The following is an 18,469-nucleotide window of genomic DNA, read 5'->3' as shown; positions in this document are numbered from 1 at the left end:
CTACTTTACAGAATACTTTCTAAAGCATATAAGCTATTCATATCACTGGAGTAAGTTCTGATGACAAATGTAAAGAATGAAATGTGAGATGCACTCAGAGGAGTATTTGTACTGTACTATCACTCTTCAGCAGTCCAGTTCAAGTGAAATTAAAACTGTCTCGTAGTATGTATTAATTCATGCCTAGGACTAAGAGACAAGGAACTAAGAGGTTTTATCATTGCCTCTACTTGCATTTCTGGTGCCTGCACTTTGCTATGGTAACTTCTCCCTCTCTACAATACTTTCATGTCAGAAGCATTTTAAAAAAATGCAGTAATTTATGAAGTGTTCATGTCACTACAAATTAATGAGTACCAAACACTCTGTGTATCTCACTACAGTTCACAGGATCTAGTTTAAAAAGTAGCTGAACAGACCAGCATTTGCTTTCCAGCAGCAAGATGATGCATTTAGTTCTATATATTACTTGCTGGCTGGCTCAGGAACATTACTAATTATATTACATGCCTTAACCCAATTCAGCTTTTGTGTGGGACATCACCTGCCCTTTAGATTTAATCCACAAAAATCTCTCAAACTCTCCAAAATAACTACAGTCTTAAAATCTACTAGCACACCTACAGAAAGCAAGCATAGCACACATTCACAATGTTGCTCCTGGGTATTACGGTCTCCTTGTAGTTTAATCCACTGCCTTTTCCACATCTGCTGCTTCTCATTTAAAGCTCTTTATCTTCCCAGCTAAAGGCTACTAAAACAGTCCTACCCATCCTCATTCCTGCACCCAATCTGTTGCATGCACTCAGGCTACAACATAGGAAAGCACCAAGGCTATTTTCTTTCTTCTTCCCTTCATTATCACTCCTCAGTGATTTTTCCCCATTTCCTACTGTTCTGCATATAGCCTCAACAAAAGCCTAGAAAGATCAAGGAATTGGCCTAGACAGCCACAAAGTTTTAAGAACAAAAATTGATTCCTTTCAACCAAATGTTCCTGTGGTCAAAGCTCCATAAGAATATCTGAATACCAAGAACATTCACAAGTTTTATGGCCTTACAACACGTGCCACACAACACAGGGATTAAGACCTTGAACATACTTTTGCTTACCCCCACTTAAAACCCAGAACCTGCTCCAAGCCTCCAATTTTAACTTAGCTTCCCAACAGAACTAGGTAAGGATGGCAGACAAGCTATATTTACAAAGTGGTAAGCACTGCATTTGCCATTCGAGATGCTCTGAGGAAGAGCCCATCTTAACAAATTTAAGCCTTCAGGTTTTGGCAAATACTGCTGCCCTGCAGCGCGACAGCCGAGTAACACGGGAAACCCCACCATGCCGCCGCATTCCCAGCATGAGCGTTTTTCTAAATTCAGTTTGCGTGTTTCTTTTATCATGGGTTTGGCACATGAGGGTAATCAACTTCCAAAATCTATGCCTGAGTCAAGTGAACAAAGCATTCCCTGTTTAGCAGATTCCTGAGCTTTTCCAGACAATAAACTTCTAAATAATAAGTGCAGATAACTTGTGGCAGCGCTTGGCTTGTGGTTACCAACTTCAGTAATCTTCCATTTGGAATAAGCTCATTAAAGCTTTGTAACAAGATTACGTGGCAAGGCCAGTCAACGATGGCTACAGCTACTCCACTGGTGAAATCTTGTCACAAACCGACATCCGTGGAGCATTAGCTAATATTTTTCTTTGAATCCAGACTTGAACTTTATCAATGACGACTAACCACAAGGCCATGCATAGTGTCAGTTTTCCTTGGCATTGGTGGGTGTTAACTCCTTCCAAGTATCTTTTGCTTTATTAACCCTTTTACAACAGCTCATCTCATTACATGCTCCTACACTGGGCCAGCCAGGCTCGCTTAGGGCATTTATCTGATCACCTCTTGCCTGACAGTCTCAGCAGCGAGCACTTCTAGAGGGCCCACAGCACTAGTCAGTGTAAGGAGGAGGTGGCGGAGGAGCCTTCCTTCTTCTGCAGGAAGAGGGAGGGCACTGCCGGGGTGCATCGCGCAGTGTGTCCCGCATACTGCTAACTTAATATTATTAGAAAAATGAAAGGAAAACAACTTTGACAGGAAGATCATCCAACTCGCATGCCTACACAGCTCTGCAGTTTTGCCACACTAGGTTAGTTTTAACCTGCAGCAGATAGGCTGACCGGTTGCAGACACACAGCTCAGGCAGATGCCCAATGCAACAAGCTAGCAACAGACTAAGCAACTAGTCCTACTTTTTATTTATCTCTTTTCTGCACAATCAAGGTCAATTTATAATTATCATCAGTATCAGTGGCTCTACTGCCCCTGAACAGGCCATGTCACAAAAGAGGGCAGATTTTAGAGGAGGTGATGTAATACTTCTGGAAATTCTCCTCTTTACCTGTCTATGTTAGTTAGCACGTGAGTACTGATACAGAAGAGTTGCTAGGTCAGAGAAAGCCAATACCAGAGCAGGCATAAGGAGCTACAGTATACTTACCTGGAAGTAATTCTTCCCTGATTCGGGACCACCCATAAAACTTCATCAATTGCATAAAAAGACTTTTGCCTAGGAGCAGGTCAATCCCCCTCATCCAGTGGAGTAGCAGGCTCAGTAGTGTGAGATTCCAGAAAGAGACAAGTTATTTTGTGCTTTGAGACAAAGATCCAGAACCTCCTCTGTGCTCTAGGAGGAGCAGGATGTCATTTGTGGATACATTTTAAGTACCCCAAATTCCTGAACTGTGAATGTAAATGATTTATGGATGTGGCCTTGAACTGATGTAACTACAAACATAAGCGACAAATCTTTAAGCCTTTCTTCTGCCAGGTAAAGTCATAAGAAACTCACTCTCAGGTTGTCAGCTAAACTGCTGTCCTACAGTAAAGGTGGCAATGTTGCAAACTCACAAACAATCCAAGGCATACAGATGTGGACTACTACTTTTGCGAAGACTGACAAGGTCCCTATTGCACTTTGCAAGCTCCACACAAGGGACAGAAGCATCATTTTCGCCATTACCTTCAGGTACAAAAAATTAAAGCAAATCATTTAAATGCCTTAAGCTCTTTCGAACTCACAACCGCCTAGATCACCATTACTGGCCAAAAACAGGTATTACTTTTCTAAATACTTAAAGTCTAAAGAGTAGGATTAAAATGCCTACATTTAACAGCTCCTTAAAGTGCCATATACAAACCAGCCTCAAAAAGAGACCATAACATTACATGAAGATTTCCCTGCACATTCTCTCCAGTAGAAGCCTTAAAAACAGATGCACAAGAATATACTGTCTTAGTTAATAAACTTAGAGCAGACTCCCATAGCAGCAGCTGGTGTCCCCACTTCTGTTTAACTTGTTTATAAAGTTTACCATCATTGCAGTGTGGCTTAGCAGATAGGAGTAGGTTGTTCAGCATCAACCACCTCAAAGCTATTCTCCTTTCTCTATGAGGCAAAGCAAGGGTGTGGTGCTCTCCACCTTCTCTACGAATTACATAGAGCTATGTATTAAAAGACCTATCTATATAACAGTCTACTATTTTAAAACCAATCTATGATGAGTGAAAGGTTAAAAAAAGGAAAAAAACTGATGAAAGATATTTGCACCTCACAAATTCAGTCTCAAGACAACAAATTACAGCATATGTGTTAACTCATTCTAATGCTACACATTTAATGACTTAACTCCAGAGAGCTTTAAATACTTGAGAAAACACGTGGTGTTTGCTACAGGCTGTAATTTCTTACATTTGACTTGAAAAACATAATCCATCTCCCAAATGTACTTCCACTGTATCTTCTTGTTTGAATCTTCTACATGTTATTCATAAATAGCCTTTAATCAACTAAACGTTATTTAAAGGGGAGTGGAGGGGGGAAGCTAGCCACTATCTCAAAACAGTATTACACAACCTAATCTAAATTACATTAAAAAAAAAACTTACTATGCATGGCACTAGTGTTACTTCTAGGTTTAATGCTTTGCTGCTGTAAAGGTAACTGGAACTCATTTAAGCACCGTCTTCTCAGCAGAGACTTTTACAGATTTATGGCAGAGCACCTGACAGTGAGCATAGCCTGAAAACACAAGAATTGTTGATAGACCACCGACTACATGCTTCAAGTCAAAACAAACATCAGCACTTATCATCTATCACGATTTAAACTAAAATGGCTTTTCTTTACTTCCAAGCTTGAAGAAGGGTCATGCAGACATGCATATCTATCTCCTAACCAGATCCCACCACCACCTTCTTCCCCCCACCCCCCAAAAATTCAGGTTTTGGAAGAGAGTCAGAAAGAGGCAATGTGCTTACCCCCCAATAATGGTTAGATCATCTTTAATTCTAGCACCTGAAGTTATACAAGGGTTTGCTTAATAATCAAGTTTCAAAGAACTGTTGGACACATTCAGTAAGGTGACAACTGTGCAATACCACTCAGTATTTCAATATCAGGGACCATACTCTTGAATTGTTTAAACACAATCCACAGAACTCAAAATTAAACAACCATCCACAGTTTAACTAAACAATCAGTTAAAAGTCTTACAGTTTAATAATTCACATAATGGTCAGTCTTTAGTAAGGGATACTGAAATTCATTAAAACACAACACTAGATTTTACTCTATGGGTGTGCTGGGCTGGCACATAATTGGCCATTCTTGGGTATAACCGGAAGAGTACGGAGAAGTTTACCACAGTTTGGCAAGTCCCACATTTTGTCAGTTAAAAGTGAACTGTGAGAATTAAATACTCATCTTTACATATACACAAGTTATGCTGTGAAAGCATATTTGCTTACAAACATATAAAAATACTTGTTAACTAGTTTGATAAGAAAATAATGTATAAAAGTATATAGCAAAAACATTTAATCATCTCTGACAATGGAAAGATCAAATTCATTTTTATATCACATGAAACAAAAACAGCTACAATTTTAGTTTTCCTTAATCCCTTACCCAGAAATACAAAGGAAGACACAATTTGTTTCCAAACAAATGATGTGAAATTTCTTAATAAGCTGAAATGCCTCAATCCAGAATGAGCTCAGGTATTTGGCCATATCCTAATAGTAGTAGTAATCATCCTGTAGCTGTTCTGGATTCATAAAATAAATACAGTAGACTGTTTTGGCCACTGAAATAAAACTGCAGCATAAATGACAGATGAAAAATTTTGCTGACAATGAAATTCAGTGTAGGTTTCTTAAGGCTAGCTGAATACTCAAGTCTAATTTAACTGAGGGCAAAAAAAGCCAATCCACCCCTTTTTTTAAAAGTATTCTCTATACTTCAATATAGGTCTTTGTAATAGCTAATGAAATGTCAGAAGTAAAAATAAATTAATTCACAAGAGACAACTTAAGCACAACTTCAACACCTTGTCCTACACGGTTTTGTTTCATCTCCTTTGCGAATAAAACTCCACAAGGTGCAAGCTCTTAAGGGAGAGAAGGAAGGAACTGTGGTATTAAAGAAGCAGCCTTAGTGTTTTGTTTTGAAGTCTGCCCCAGAATGACTGAGTCTTCTTCAAGAACTATTCTGCCAGCTTCTTGGACTAAGGCTATTCTGGTGACCACTTTTAGGACATGCACATATAAGGCTAGACCAATACCAGAAGTGATGTAAAATGATGGAAAGAAAAAAAAAAAAAAATCTGGCAGCTGATAGCTTGGTTCTTGGGATTCTCAGAAAATAACACAATGGCAGCCTTTCTTGTCTTTTTCTTTCCGTGTTGGCTCTGGTGAAGGAGGGCACTCTTGTTCTTGAAATTTCCTGGAAATAGGTATTTCAAATTAAATTCATAGAATCATTTTCAGTTAAATAAAAGTAAATACTGTATTTAAAGTTACAGTTTTTACACTTCTGTAAAGGATGGACTGACTTTTGACACTCTACTGATTAAGTGAGTGATAGAGGGGTTTTGGGTTTAGCCTTTTTTTTTTTTTTTAAAGAAACACCATTTTTTACAGAAGGCCAATTTCAGATTTAGTCTATCAGGCATACTTACTGGGTGATCAATAAAATCTGAGACATTAAGGTGAAGAAATTCTTTCAAATACACACTACATTCATGTAAACATTTATTAGGAAATCCTAATACACAGGAATAATTTATAATGGAGAACATTGGTCAAAGTTTACAGGTAACAGCAGGCAGAATTTTCTTAGTGATTTCCCACTACATTTCAATACGTTTGCCGTAGCTATCCATTAATGTAGGGACATTAATTACCTGGTCTCAAGTTATCATACCTTATAACTCTGACAAGTTCATGAAAAGCTTGGTCTACATTCAATCTGATTTTTGCTGAGGCTTCCATGTATGTTACTTTAAGTTGCCGTGCTAGCTGCTGACCTTCCTCTTGCGTCACCTGTAACAGACACCAACCATTAAGTTCAAGGCTTCTGCAGGCATGTTCGTATCAGTAGACACTGCGTATACATGTTAAGGATCTATTTCCCTCAAACAATAATGCTTATTTGGCCACAGAAGAGTTTCCACACTGTCCACATAATATGACTGGGAAACAAACCCACGTAATGCATCTTTTCAAACGCAAGTGAAGACTTTTTTTAAAAAAGTTTCTGCACTAGACAAAGACTGATCCTCCAAGGAATTTCCCTCACTGCAGCTGCCTCCTCTTCACTTCAGTTCTGCATAACAAGACCAAGTTTTCCTTCACAGGCATACAAGAGTCCCTCACTCCTCCCTCCTCAAAGCAAGTGCTTCAGTCAGCCTCTGATAGATTACTGACAGAACTGTGAATACTATTGCTAAATTCACCTTCTCCCTGTCCCAGCTAAATCTAGAGAAAAAAAAAAAAAAACAGATTACTAGTTTTAAAACAAGAACTGATGTTTAGCTTCTGAATCTTTATAAAAGTAATTTAAAAAAAATCTGTTTATGACACAGCAAAATATTAATACAGCCAGTTTTAAACATAGCTTAAATTACAAAAGATCTAAGAATCCATGAAGCCCGCAGGCTATCCAGAGACATTAAAGAAAAAGCCTGTCTATCTCTTGACTCCTTCAGACAGAGGAAAGGGAGATGAAGAAGAAATAATGAGCATCATAAAGAGATGGCATAAAATTTGAAGTCATGAAGCAGAAGGCAGGAAGCTAGTGGACCATTATAGGAAGGAGAAGTCAGTCAGTCACAGGGCAAAACCAAAGGAGGTCACTGTGTATTTTTGGATGAAGTAGAAAGCAGCGAGGTCAGACAACAGAAGGCCACCCTGAGCAGTGCAAGGCATGCAAGGCTTCAACGGGAAGGTCACCCCCAGGGCCAGGGAGGAAAGGGCAGCTTCCAGCGATAAAAGGAAGTACAACAGATTTTGCCAAGACAATGGCTAGTGGAAGAAATGTCAAAGATTACACTGCTTTCACAGAAAAACGTTAAACCAGCACGTAGAGGACTGATATGATGAGAACAAAAAAGTATGAGTGTTTATTTTTAATTTATTTTTGAAGAGGCACTCAGATATTCACTTAGATTAAGAAGCTACACAGAAATGGAAATAGATGGGAATAGAAAAGCATCATTGGCAGCGTTCACCACAGCGCAAGATACAGCAGTACTTTTTAGCTTGCAAAATACTTTCCTAACAGCTACACAAACGGTTTGAGCGCCTTCGTGCACAGCATCTCAACGCTTTTGATTCCTCTGTCCTTAGCACCCCCACTGGTATTTTATATTCATACATTTACTGCTGAATTGAGGGCTGCTCCCACTAAACCCTCATGAAGCTCTACAAGGAACTCCAGCACCTTGTGCCATTAGCTGTACTAACTCAGGATGTATCTGGTGATCTCAAACACTCACGGAAACTCTACATTTATTTCAGTGTTATTACCGTTAGCTGAAGCCAAAAACCACCCTCAAAACCAACCCAACCCCAAGATCAACTACTGGAGCTGCACTTTTAACTGCAGGGCACAAAGTGAGAATGACTGAGATCCTTCAGTCCTCCACTGCAGCCTGAAAACTGAATGATACTCAAGATTCTTGCTCCACTAGCTAACAAATCCACTTCCACCTTCCTCTCTAGCCCCAGATGTTGAAATATCGTTATTCCAAAGCTTATGAAGGCTGCACTTAGAGAAACATTTGTAGCTGTTTTCTGGCACATCAATGACATTGCAGAATCCCCCAAAATTTCCATCAGGGCTTCCAGAACCTTCTATGCACCTCTGCCTCCTTCACCAGACAAAAGTAAGTTAAAGTCTGGATATGGCAGTTTTTGCAAAAGCAAACCCCTTTACTTTTCTTCATCCCTCCATAGTCTACTGTAGCCCCAGAAAGTGAGAGGCTAAAGTCTAATAAAAATAAATAATCGGGAAAGAATGTATAGTCCTGAAGAGAAACTGAACCCAGTCTTTAAACATATGTGGTTACTACTTTCTTCATTACTGTTATCTACAGCACATTAGAGGTACAAGTCAAACAAATACTGGAATAAAGTCAAGCTACACTTCCACAATATTCTGCATTATTAGGGGCAACATTAAAGTCCTTATTGTATTTACTAGAGTATCTGTGATTGCTTAATTCCAAAATAATCTTTTTGTCTATCTCACAAGTATATTGTCAAGTAGCTTGTGATCAACTTTAGTGACCTCAAAGTCAGTTTAAAAAAAGAAATTTGGTTTTGGGCACACTACAGAAGCATTTGCAGCATCCAAGCTGTAAATTAGAGGCCAGAACATACCAGTTCCATTTTCAAAGCTGAGGAAAATGTAGTAAGTACAAACATAGAAATACTTGGAAAAAAAAAAAAGATATGAATTTACATCTTTTTATTTTCCCTTCTCATGTACAACAACCCTGTGTCATGACAGGCTTTTCAGTATGTGTGATGGGAGAGCTTAAGTGTCACCAGCAAAATAAAAACAAAATTCTTTTTCTTCAAAGAACACTGTATTTTATTTTGACAGAAGTAAAGAGAACCACAGATTTTCTGGTAGTAACTGTGTGCATACGTGTGTGTGTGTTGGTTCTGCAGTCAAAGTCTCTTAAGTTTTGGTAAGCTTAAGGCTGAATACAAATGGGAATCACAATGCTTATCTTTTATTATAGGATATTTTACTGTTTGTTTTTGGGTATCATTCATTCACACTGTTCAGATATTTGGTAAAAGTTTCTCTAATTAAACACCATTACAGAAGATGCAAGTGAGCAAGTTAAACATGGAAAAGCTTATTCCCCAGCTCCCTAAGTTAACAGTCTTCTTGCTGAGAGAGTTTCCCTTTGAGTATCTGTGCAAGAATCCTGTGAACATCTCATGTGGTCCTCCCTCTTCACTACTGTAGCTGAGAACCATCAGAAATATATTCATTTCTGAAGTTTCTGGTTTTTCCTCCACCTAAAGCAACTCTACGAGGCTGCCTAACCTAACACTGCATCTGTATTTTGCCTGGACACTTACGCAAGACCAAGGGCCACATTGTACCTGCATCAGCAGGTAACAATTTCCTCAGGTTTGAGAGGAATCCATTTCTACCTCCTTGTGGTCACCGTACAGTGCTCCCCGCCCAGAAACATTGCCCATTCCTGCCGAGAGCTCCATCACTCCTGAAGAGTGCATCTGTCATCCTGATTTTCTGCCTCACCAGCCCACCCAAAAGTGCCGCTTGTTCATGCTTACAGTGGGCTACTACAATGCTTTTCTGAAGGGGTAGTTCACTGCCCACTAATTCTATTTTGTCCGCATTCCCATATAAAAGGTCACTTTGGTGCACACAAACTGTGGTTATGAAGCACTGACACATATTCAGACTGACTTGCTGTGTTTGAATACTGCATCAGATGCCTGATTGCTAGTTATCTATAAAGCTCAAAGTCAGGCAAGCCATGGGAAGACCTGAAGGTACAATGCATCTGTGAGAACAGAGGCTTCACTACATATGGCCATAAAAATCTACCATCTCAAGAAGCTATTGTCACACTTTCACACCAGGTCACAATAGTTAAGAGAAAGGCCAAAAAGAAATGTTAATGAATTTGGGTAGGCCACCACCGAGGTCCCTGTACCCATCCACCCCCTGGAATAAGCCATCTCAGGCCAAGTTATTTGTGAAGCAGTGAGTCTGCAAAACCAACATATTAACCGCTTGTTTGCTAGCATCTAGGCTGATGGCGATCAAGGTCAAAGCAGGAGGCTGCTTGCCTGGGATCATCAGCTTTGCTCATCATCTATCTATGCATAAACTGAAGTCACCTGGACCTCTCTTTAAAACCTTGCTTTAAAGGTATCTAGCAGCACAGATGATCTTAGCACTAGGTCACTGTATTAGTTCAGTCATGATGCAAAAGCAAAAACTAGCATTTAATAAAACCCAAGCACTTTCCTGTTGCAACTTGGATTTTCCTTGAAACCCTGCCATCTGGGGAATGATCAGACTTGACCCAGTTTAAGCTAGCAGTTATCTACAAAAAGTCATACATATCCTGCACTGACAAGTCTACTCCTCCGTCAGTAGTGGTTATTACTAAAACATCTGGTGCTCTACTGAATTGTCTTACTGTAAAAACATCCAGTGTTGAGTTGTACGGAATTAACCCATTTAAGAGAAAGACTGCTACACAGCATTTATTTTAAGGAAAGAGCAATGAGAGATGGTGCTTCAATTTTGGTTTCACAGTCACCAATCTGTGACTGGGGAAGCTGGAAACACTGGTAACTTTATTCCTTATCATACAAGGACATTCTAAAGACTAACACTTGCTCAACCTCTAATAACTCATTTTTCTTTGTCAACCTAACCTGTGGATATTGAGGACTTTGCCTCCCATACCACAAAGGATACAAAGTTACAAGAAGTCTGCCAAACTTCATTCAGCTATACAATTATTACCGTAGCACATGACTGTTTCAAACTTCCTCTTTCACCTCTCTTCTTCCAAAAACACCTGTGAGCTGACCGATAGTATATTACAGCCGCCACTATTTTAGACTACACCTTTGGAATGCCCCAACACCATCAAGATCATACTATCATCTGTGCACTTCTGCTGTACAACTCGGTTCATTTCTTCTTGAGAAACATTTGCCACCACACAAAGATTATTAGTTACGCATAATTTGCTTCCAAATTTATGGTATCACAGTGATAGTACTCTCTACTGTGTTCAACTACAAAACACGATTACTTGCATAAAGGTGGGGTCAGACCCTTGAAATATCCAAAACTTTTGTACATGTTTAACTGTTTTGGGCTCCAGGAAGATTTGTCTGTTAATTCTATTCAGTATCATTTGCCGATCAAAACACACACTAAATTAACTGAGTTTTATGCTCTCAGAGCTAGCATGTGTTCTCTATTACTTCACTAGTTTGCCTCCTATCTTTCAGAAAGAGGTGGTAGATGTCTAGTGCAAGTAGTTTTGCTCTAAAAACTCACACCCAGCTTCCTGAATTTCTAAAAATGCTACTTAAATCCTGAAGCTCAAAAACATACATTTGTAATTAAACAAGTTAGGAAAGTTAAGCTGACTTCTTGTAGAACTGCCAGATAAGCAAAAGGAGTGCAGTGTGACACTCTAGCATGGCTGGTGAGGTTTTCGGTGTAACCAAAGTGAGGCCTGACACACCAGCAGACTGGAAATGCAAAAAATGAAGAGAACTAGCACTTCTCACATTTTGCCCACAAGTTAGAGCCTGGGGACACCCCACACTTCCCACTCACCCCAGCACTCCTAACCAAGGGGGGGGAGTACTCTCACCTTTGCCCCCAGACCTCCTGTCGCAGCTGCCTGTGCAGCAAACCCGTAGCCGGAGCAGGATGACCTTGCTTGTCAGGCTGAAGTTTTTCCATACGCAGAGAGGCACGGTGGTAGGACTAGTTTTCAGCCAGATAAGCAAGCTGGTCCAACTCGCTGGGTGCCTGCACCGAGGGTTCGCGTGACAAAGCAGAAACAGCCCCACCAGAAACAACCCCACCGATGAAGTGGAGATTCCGGCTGCTTTTCACATCCAGCTGATAACATCTAACTGCTTGCTGCTGCCAAAAGGCGAGGTCTCACTTTCTTCCCCCCACCCCAACTCCTCCCTGCTCTGCTCCCAGCCACAGTCCCACGCCTTCTCATGCTTTGAGCACTGGCACTCAAATCTTTCTGCAAGCTGATTTAACTCACACAGGTCCCAGAAAGCCATTCCAGCTCATCTGTTTTCCTCCCCGTCTAGAGAGATGATTCAACTCAAAGTGCTTCAAGTGAGAGCTAGGGCCAGCAAAGGGAAGAGCGGGAACGTGAAATCAAGGGGGAGCTAAGCCTCTCCCTTCTGGGGACTGATTACGTCAGCTCAGCATCCCCAAACGATTCCTTCAGACTGACTTAAGGCCAACTGAAACACACCATGTGCAGGGGAAGGGGCAGGGAAGAGTTAAGAACACACAAGTAGCTGTTTCAGCAATCCTGGAAGTGCTTTTTCAGTTACAGGTGTCTAAGCCCCAAGTTATGATGGAAGTCACAAATCCACCAATTTGCATGTAAACTGTGTGAGTGATAGCACCAAAAGTTATGCTCCTCAGCACCTTATCAATTAAGGCAATTAATATAGCCATAAAAAGCAAAAGGAGCTTTTGGGAACATATGCTCTTATTTGTGTTCAGGTATAAGCAGCAAAACTATGAAGTTAAGCAATTTGAAAACAGCTACTTTGAGCTCAAACATGTACCAGCCCATCATCATCTGAAAAATCAGCTAGGAATCAGGTGCAGAGCGACTAGCAGGAGAACAGGTGACAGGCACCTCTTTCTACCTTTAAGGGAGAAACAGATGCAGTGTCATAACATTAGGAGGGTGGAGGACAGAGACCAAAGTTCAGAACTGTTTCTAGAAATGGATCTACAGGATTACAAACTACATTTGCAGGTATCCTCTGAGAACTCAGGTGACAGCAATGATGTTACTTCCCTCCCAAAGCATCTGGATGTTTGTCCTTCAGCAATCAGTTTGCAGAACAGTTCAGTTTCACCTACATGATTTCCATGCCAACTTTAGTGCATGAGATAAAGTACATTATGTTCCAGGACCTGCAAGGCTATATTCGGGAATTTTGATGGGGGCACGATGGTAACTGAAGAGTGAAAGAGTTTCACTTCTGTCTCAGGGGTCGTCTGATAGTTCTGTGCATGTGTGAGCACACGAAGTTACTTCTGATGACTTCGTGAGCTACTTCTGTGAAAACTTCTTTCAAGACAGTATCTTTCTGCATAGGTTTTAATTTTATCGTGATCTTTCTACACAGGTTCTGGGGCAAAGAGGCTGTGACAATCAAGGAAGCATACTCAACAGGGACTTTTTTGTACTGAAGGTTTTATGTTGTATTCAGGAAACTCCTTCAACAACAACATACTAACCCACTAAACTCTTTAACATTATTTGTTTTGAACCTAATTTCTTCTTGTTCCAGCCACTGTTTTTTGACAGAGAAAAGATTTTATTTAGCAAAGAACAAAACCTATGTAAGCATTTGTGGACAGAAACTTAAGTCATGTCCTGGGACACAAATCTGAGAATATCTTGTTGTTTAAAGCTGTGTTTTCCTTGTGAAACTCTTAAAATAACTACAGCAATGTTAGTAATATTTAGTTTACTCTCAGATAAAAATCAATCATGTGTTTGTTACCAAGCTTTAAGGGTCATCTTACTGTCTCAGGAGAAAATAGTAAACTTCTGAAATAAGTTGCTGAAGAAGAAAACAAGTTTGATGCCTGTTCCTTTCCTGCTGATGTAGTAAGATTATTTTCATTTCAGCTCAAATCAATTTGATTCATGAAAAATCAGGAGTAAACAGGGAGAACAAATTTAAATCTTCTTCAAAGCATTCTAAACCAAATCTTTTAAGCTCTCTTACAACTAGAGGTGAGGTTGACATCTACTGGTTTCAAAACTTTAAGGTACATAAACACAACAGTAATTGTGTTGCTGTACTTCCAACTTTTAAAGCTTTAAGTCACTTATGCAGAAGATGAGTGGCCAAATAGAAAACAGTGAACGGCTACTCATTTATACACGACAGCAGTGAACGGTAAAAGCAACAGCACTGAAGTCTCAGGATCGTTAGAGCTAGTGCTGGAATGCACTCTGCTTGGCACAGCGTGCTGTGGTGAGTTACAGAACAGAGGAATTAGACACGTTCATGCCTGAGTAATCAAGTCATGACAGAAAACTCTCAAGTAGATGTGAATAGATTTGGTCTCAACATAACCCCACTGAGTCAGCCAGAACATGTGCTCTATGTGGAATGCCATCATGCTTCTAAGATTCTTCAAGTATAGAAACTGAGTGTAGTTGTGTTTCTTGCATTGGAATCAGTTAGCATGATCTGATTTTTTTTTTTCTCATTTGTTTCTTGTTCCCACTCTATTTTGGGGAGGAAAACTGTAAACTTTCTTCTAGAAAGTGAGCAGTAACTAATAGCAAATTAATTACCTGTCTTTGGTGGTCCAGATCTGCTTTATTACCAACTAGAATCATAGGAAACTCATCGCGATCTTTCACTCTAAGAATTTGTCGCTGAAACTTATAGATTTCTTCAAAACTGTAAAAGAATAGAAGTAGAGTATCAGTGTACTAATTCATAGATTCTCAGGTTCTGTAGAAATTCAGAAATGATGAGTCACCTATTTGGACTTGCCCTGTCATGCCACACAAGCACAGACAGCTGCAGGCACTCCAGAGTCCACTGTCACAGCATGACCAGTTAGAGAATCATTCAACACTCAAACTAAAAGAATCCTCAAGTTAGCAGTGTGCTATGCACTGGACTTAGGTGGGGCTGCAGGGTAAGCAAAATGCTTACTGTGTCTCAATCTAGAGGGAATCGGATGCCAATGTGTTGCAGAGAATCAAGCAACCACAGTCCATTTTACAAATATTGACTTTGGAGTTCAACTCTGGCTAGAATATTCAAACTACAGTCTACAGACCCTGGTGATCAATTTCAGCTGGCAACCTCCACAGCTACTTCTAGGAATTTTGGGGGAAGCTGTCAAAGCTGGAAAATTTTATTTCTTGAAGAACCAAAAAATGGCAAGGCTAAATGATCAGAAAGCTTTCCAGTTACCAAATAAGTTATACCAGGTATTGATGCTGTTCAGTAAGGAATATTCCAGCAGTGCTTAAGGGAAGGTGAGCAAAGCAGAAAACTTCTCCAAGGACAGTATATTAAACAAGCTAATTCTGGCCTAAACAAGGATTTTTGGAGAAAAAAAAAAAAAAAAAAAAAAATCACTGCTTTCAAGTAAACACTGTTAAAGCTACTTCACTACATAAGGAGCTTCAGCATGGATGCTTGCAGACAATTACACGTCCTTTGGAGCAGACTTCCCAAGCACTATGTTTAGTCCCAGGCATATGAAGCCATTTACACTCAGATTTGCAAACTAAAATTTAAAAGCAAGATGATCATCAGTAAGAAAGCCGCATTAAAAAAAATTATGTAGTCAGATATGACAGTGCCAATCCACCTCATCCATACAAAGCAGTTATGAGAAGGAAGGTGAATTAGAAGGAAGTGTGCCACTAAGCATAGCTGGACCTCCATTTAGGTATGCTGGTTCAATACTCTGCTCAGAAGTCTGTAGCAGCTGGAGGAAGAGTTGAAAGTCACCAACTAAGTCGTGTAGATTTCGTCTTGCTACAGAATTACTTTCTACCACACAAGGGACAGACACCCCTAGCAGTTACTTCATTGACAGGCAAGGTAAATGAAAACTCTGCTCTTCAGAAGTCTTTGAGGGACTTCAGAGAGGACAGCAATATACAGGTTTAATGTGTCAAGACCTGCTTAAAATCAAGGCAGACCCTTAGCCAGAAGAACAGAGAAAAACTTAAGATTTTTAGACAAACCAAGGAGTTCACGTGACTACTTCAAAAAAAATCTACAGTCCTCTGCAGCAAAAATCTTTATGTTAACACAAGTGCTCAGTATGTCTGAAATTCACAGACCCAGATCTCTGACAGAAGCCTAAGAGTCTATTCTGAACAGTACATCAAGAGAATTTATACATTTAGCAGCATTCTTAAGTGTAAGATACAGGTCCAACAGAAACATGACCATGCTCCATAGAAAATTTATCTTAATTCTCATTACAGAGCTGTTCATAAGATAAGTAACTTATTAGAGCCTAGACTGAATCTGTAAGGGGCAGGGGGGTGAGGTGGTGGAAGAGACAAAATTTTGTCACTTGATTGCTCTTCTGTTGCAACTTGAAACAAGTGGAAGGACAGATCCCTGAGTATTTCTCCTTTATTACTACATATCTGATAAGCTCAGTGGAGGAAGATTGGAGCCAAAATGTTAAGCGACTGTCTGTATATACACAGCAGTCTCCTACTCTTAAAATGATCAGGAGCTACCTGACCAAGCTCCATGAGCTTCTAAGAAGGCATGTTTCATCTCAACTCTGCGGTCAATCAGTTATGCAGGTTCCAGTCAATTCATGGGAGTAAGCAGAGTAAGGACTGCCTGCAAAAGCCTGCAGAGACATACCCTGAACTGGGTACCCCTGTTCAGAAATCCAGAGCCAGGCACTCAACGTTGATGACCACACAGCAAGGGGATATTTCTAAGAACTGATCAGACCGATGAACTGATAGCATGTTGCCCTTAGTTTAAACTTGTATCGCTTCCAGGAAACTAGTATTCTGGACTGTAATGAAGTGCTTGAATAGAGCTGTCATTTTTTTGTGTATACTTGCAAGTCATCTATTGCAAGAGACAGATACTTTCAGCAAGTGATTGGTTTAAAATAGGTTTTCATCAGGGCTGAAAGAGCATCACACCATAGAATCTAAGAGTGAACACATACATAATCTTTCTGTTTGAGATTGTTTCAATAAAGGATAAGTAGCAATTTAAGATTAATTACAACTTTCTTGTTTTAATAACTTGACATCAGGCTTACCTTCCTCTATCAGTGACTGAGAAAACAAGCAGAAAACCCTCCCCTGTCCTCATGTACTGTTCACGCATGGCTCCAAATTCTTCTTGTCCTGCTGTATCCAGAACTGAACATAAGCAAAACACCGATTACTATAGTTCATGTTCCTAGAGTATAGACCAAGAAAAAAAAAAATCCTTCCTAACAGAATATTGTGAGAACCTCTCCTGTATATTGTAATTAAGGAGAAATCACTTTTCACAGATACTATTGGATTTTTGCTAAGATTCCCAACAAGTTCTTGGACCAACTGAACAATTCAAGACCAACCAAACAAACTGAACAACAAAGTTTGGTGGACTGTTGCTAAGTCACAACCAGCTGAAACAGCTGGAAAATGCTTAAGAGAGGACTTAGGGATGGGGGTTGGGAAGGTTGCTGGTTTGTCCTTAAAGAAATCACTGACAAGGGAGAACTGAAGCTTTTAAAGCAAAACACTTATATTGCACTTGGGAGAGGCAGCACACAACAGCCAAGCAACATGTTTTTCATTCCACCATGTCACACAGGTAACTGCCAGGAGTTACGTAAATTCTTCTAGTTTTGTAGGCACTCAGGCTTTGGGAATAATTCTTCAAAAAAACATCCAATTTACTTGAGATGCACATAAATAAGGCATAAGGACTTCAAATCCTGGGTATCTCATTAATAAAACAAAGGTAGGCAGCTTTTATCAGCCACACACTTACATAAAAACCACATGCTGCACAGTTGTTTACCCGCATTACATTTTATGCATACAGATGCCAGCACTGGCACCAACAGCTACAGGCTGTTAGTACTGTGCTTTAGCCAGGCTACTTACTGTCCAAGCGCGCAGCTCTTTCATCTATGACACATTGCTTGGTGTAGGAGTCTTCAATCGTTGGATCATAATCCGTAACAAAATAGGACTGCAGAAAATAAAAACAAGTTTGTGTGTAAGACAAGCACATATAGGACACTCATCAAGTAAGATGCTAAAACTGTATGCTTGGCAGCTTAGGGAAGATGAGCAGGTTTTACCTGTATATAACCGTTTGCCACTATCCAAAAAGATAGCAGGTAACAGCTTTTCTATTCCTAGTAAACACTCGTAAATTGTAGAAATTACTAGCAGAGTCACTGAATTTACTGGATACCTACAGAATTTCTAGCATTTTCTAGAGATTTCTGGTAACTCCTGGAATTTCCCAGCAGGAATCCCTAGAAAGTTTTAGTCTCTAACAGCTTTTAAGGTCTCCAGTAAGTGCTAAGTTTCTCTGAACTTCTGGTAGGGTTTAGAAGTTTTCTGGAATTCACAAAAGTTTCCAGCGTTTCTTGCCCTGCTCCCAGAGGCAGTAACTTCTAGGAAGTGCCAGGATTTTTTCAGCTCTTTCTAGAATTCTCTAGCAGTTTTATAACAATTTCTATAAACAGCTCCATACTGCTGGCACTTAAGTTTGTAAGCTGTATAAAGTTTAGTGTGTCATCCTTTTTCCCAGCATTTCTCTCCTGGTTTTAGTGACTGTAAGCACACACACCCTCCAGA

At 39.9% G+C, this 18,469-nt stretch overlaps 1 protein-coding gene across 3 annotated transcripts in view; it reads right to left on the bottom strand.

Annotated features, from left to right (window-relative positions):
* Positions 1 to 4,323: 4,323 nt before the first annotated feature.
* The window catches only part of RRAS2 (RAS related 2), a 45,875-nt gene continuing 31,729 nt past the window's right edge, over positions 4,324 to 18,469 (bottom strand). For all 3 annotated transcript variants that reach the window (XM_030039290.1, XM_030039288.1, XM_030039289.2), the window contains 5 exons: positions 17,765 to 17,852; positions 16,924 to 17,026; positions 14,447 to 14,555; positions 6,262 to 6,380; positions 4,324 to 5,781 (listed from right to left, as the gene is read on the bottom strand). In XM_030039290.1, coding sequence (XP_029895150.1) covers positions 5,694 to 5,781; positions 6,262 to 6,380; positions 14,447 to 14,555; positions 16,924 to 17,026; positions 17,765 to 17,852 — 507 coding nt within the window. In that variant the 3' untranslated portion in view covers positions 4,324 to 5,693. The remainder of the gene's footprint in view (positions 5,782 to 6,261; positions 6,381 to 14,446; positions 14,556 to 16,923; positions 17,027 to 17,764; positions 17,853 to 18,469) is intronic.

The sequence above is a fragment of the Aquila chrysaetos genome, chromosome 16, assembly GCF_900496995.4.
Source record: "Aquila chrysaetos chrysaetos chromosome 16, bAquChr1.4, whole genome shotgun sequence".
NCBI classification, from domain to species: domain Eukaryota; kingdom Metazoa; phylum Chordata; class Aves; order Accipitriformes; family Accipitridae; genus Aquila; species Aquila chrysaetos.
The sequence above is the reverse complement of the archived record's forward strand: the minus strand, read 5'-3'. Positions and strand labels throughout refer to the sequence as shown.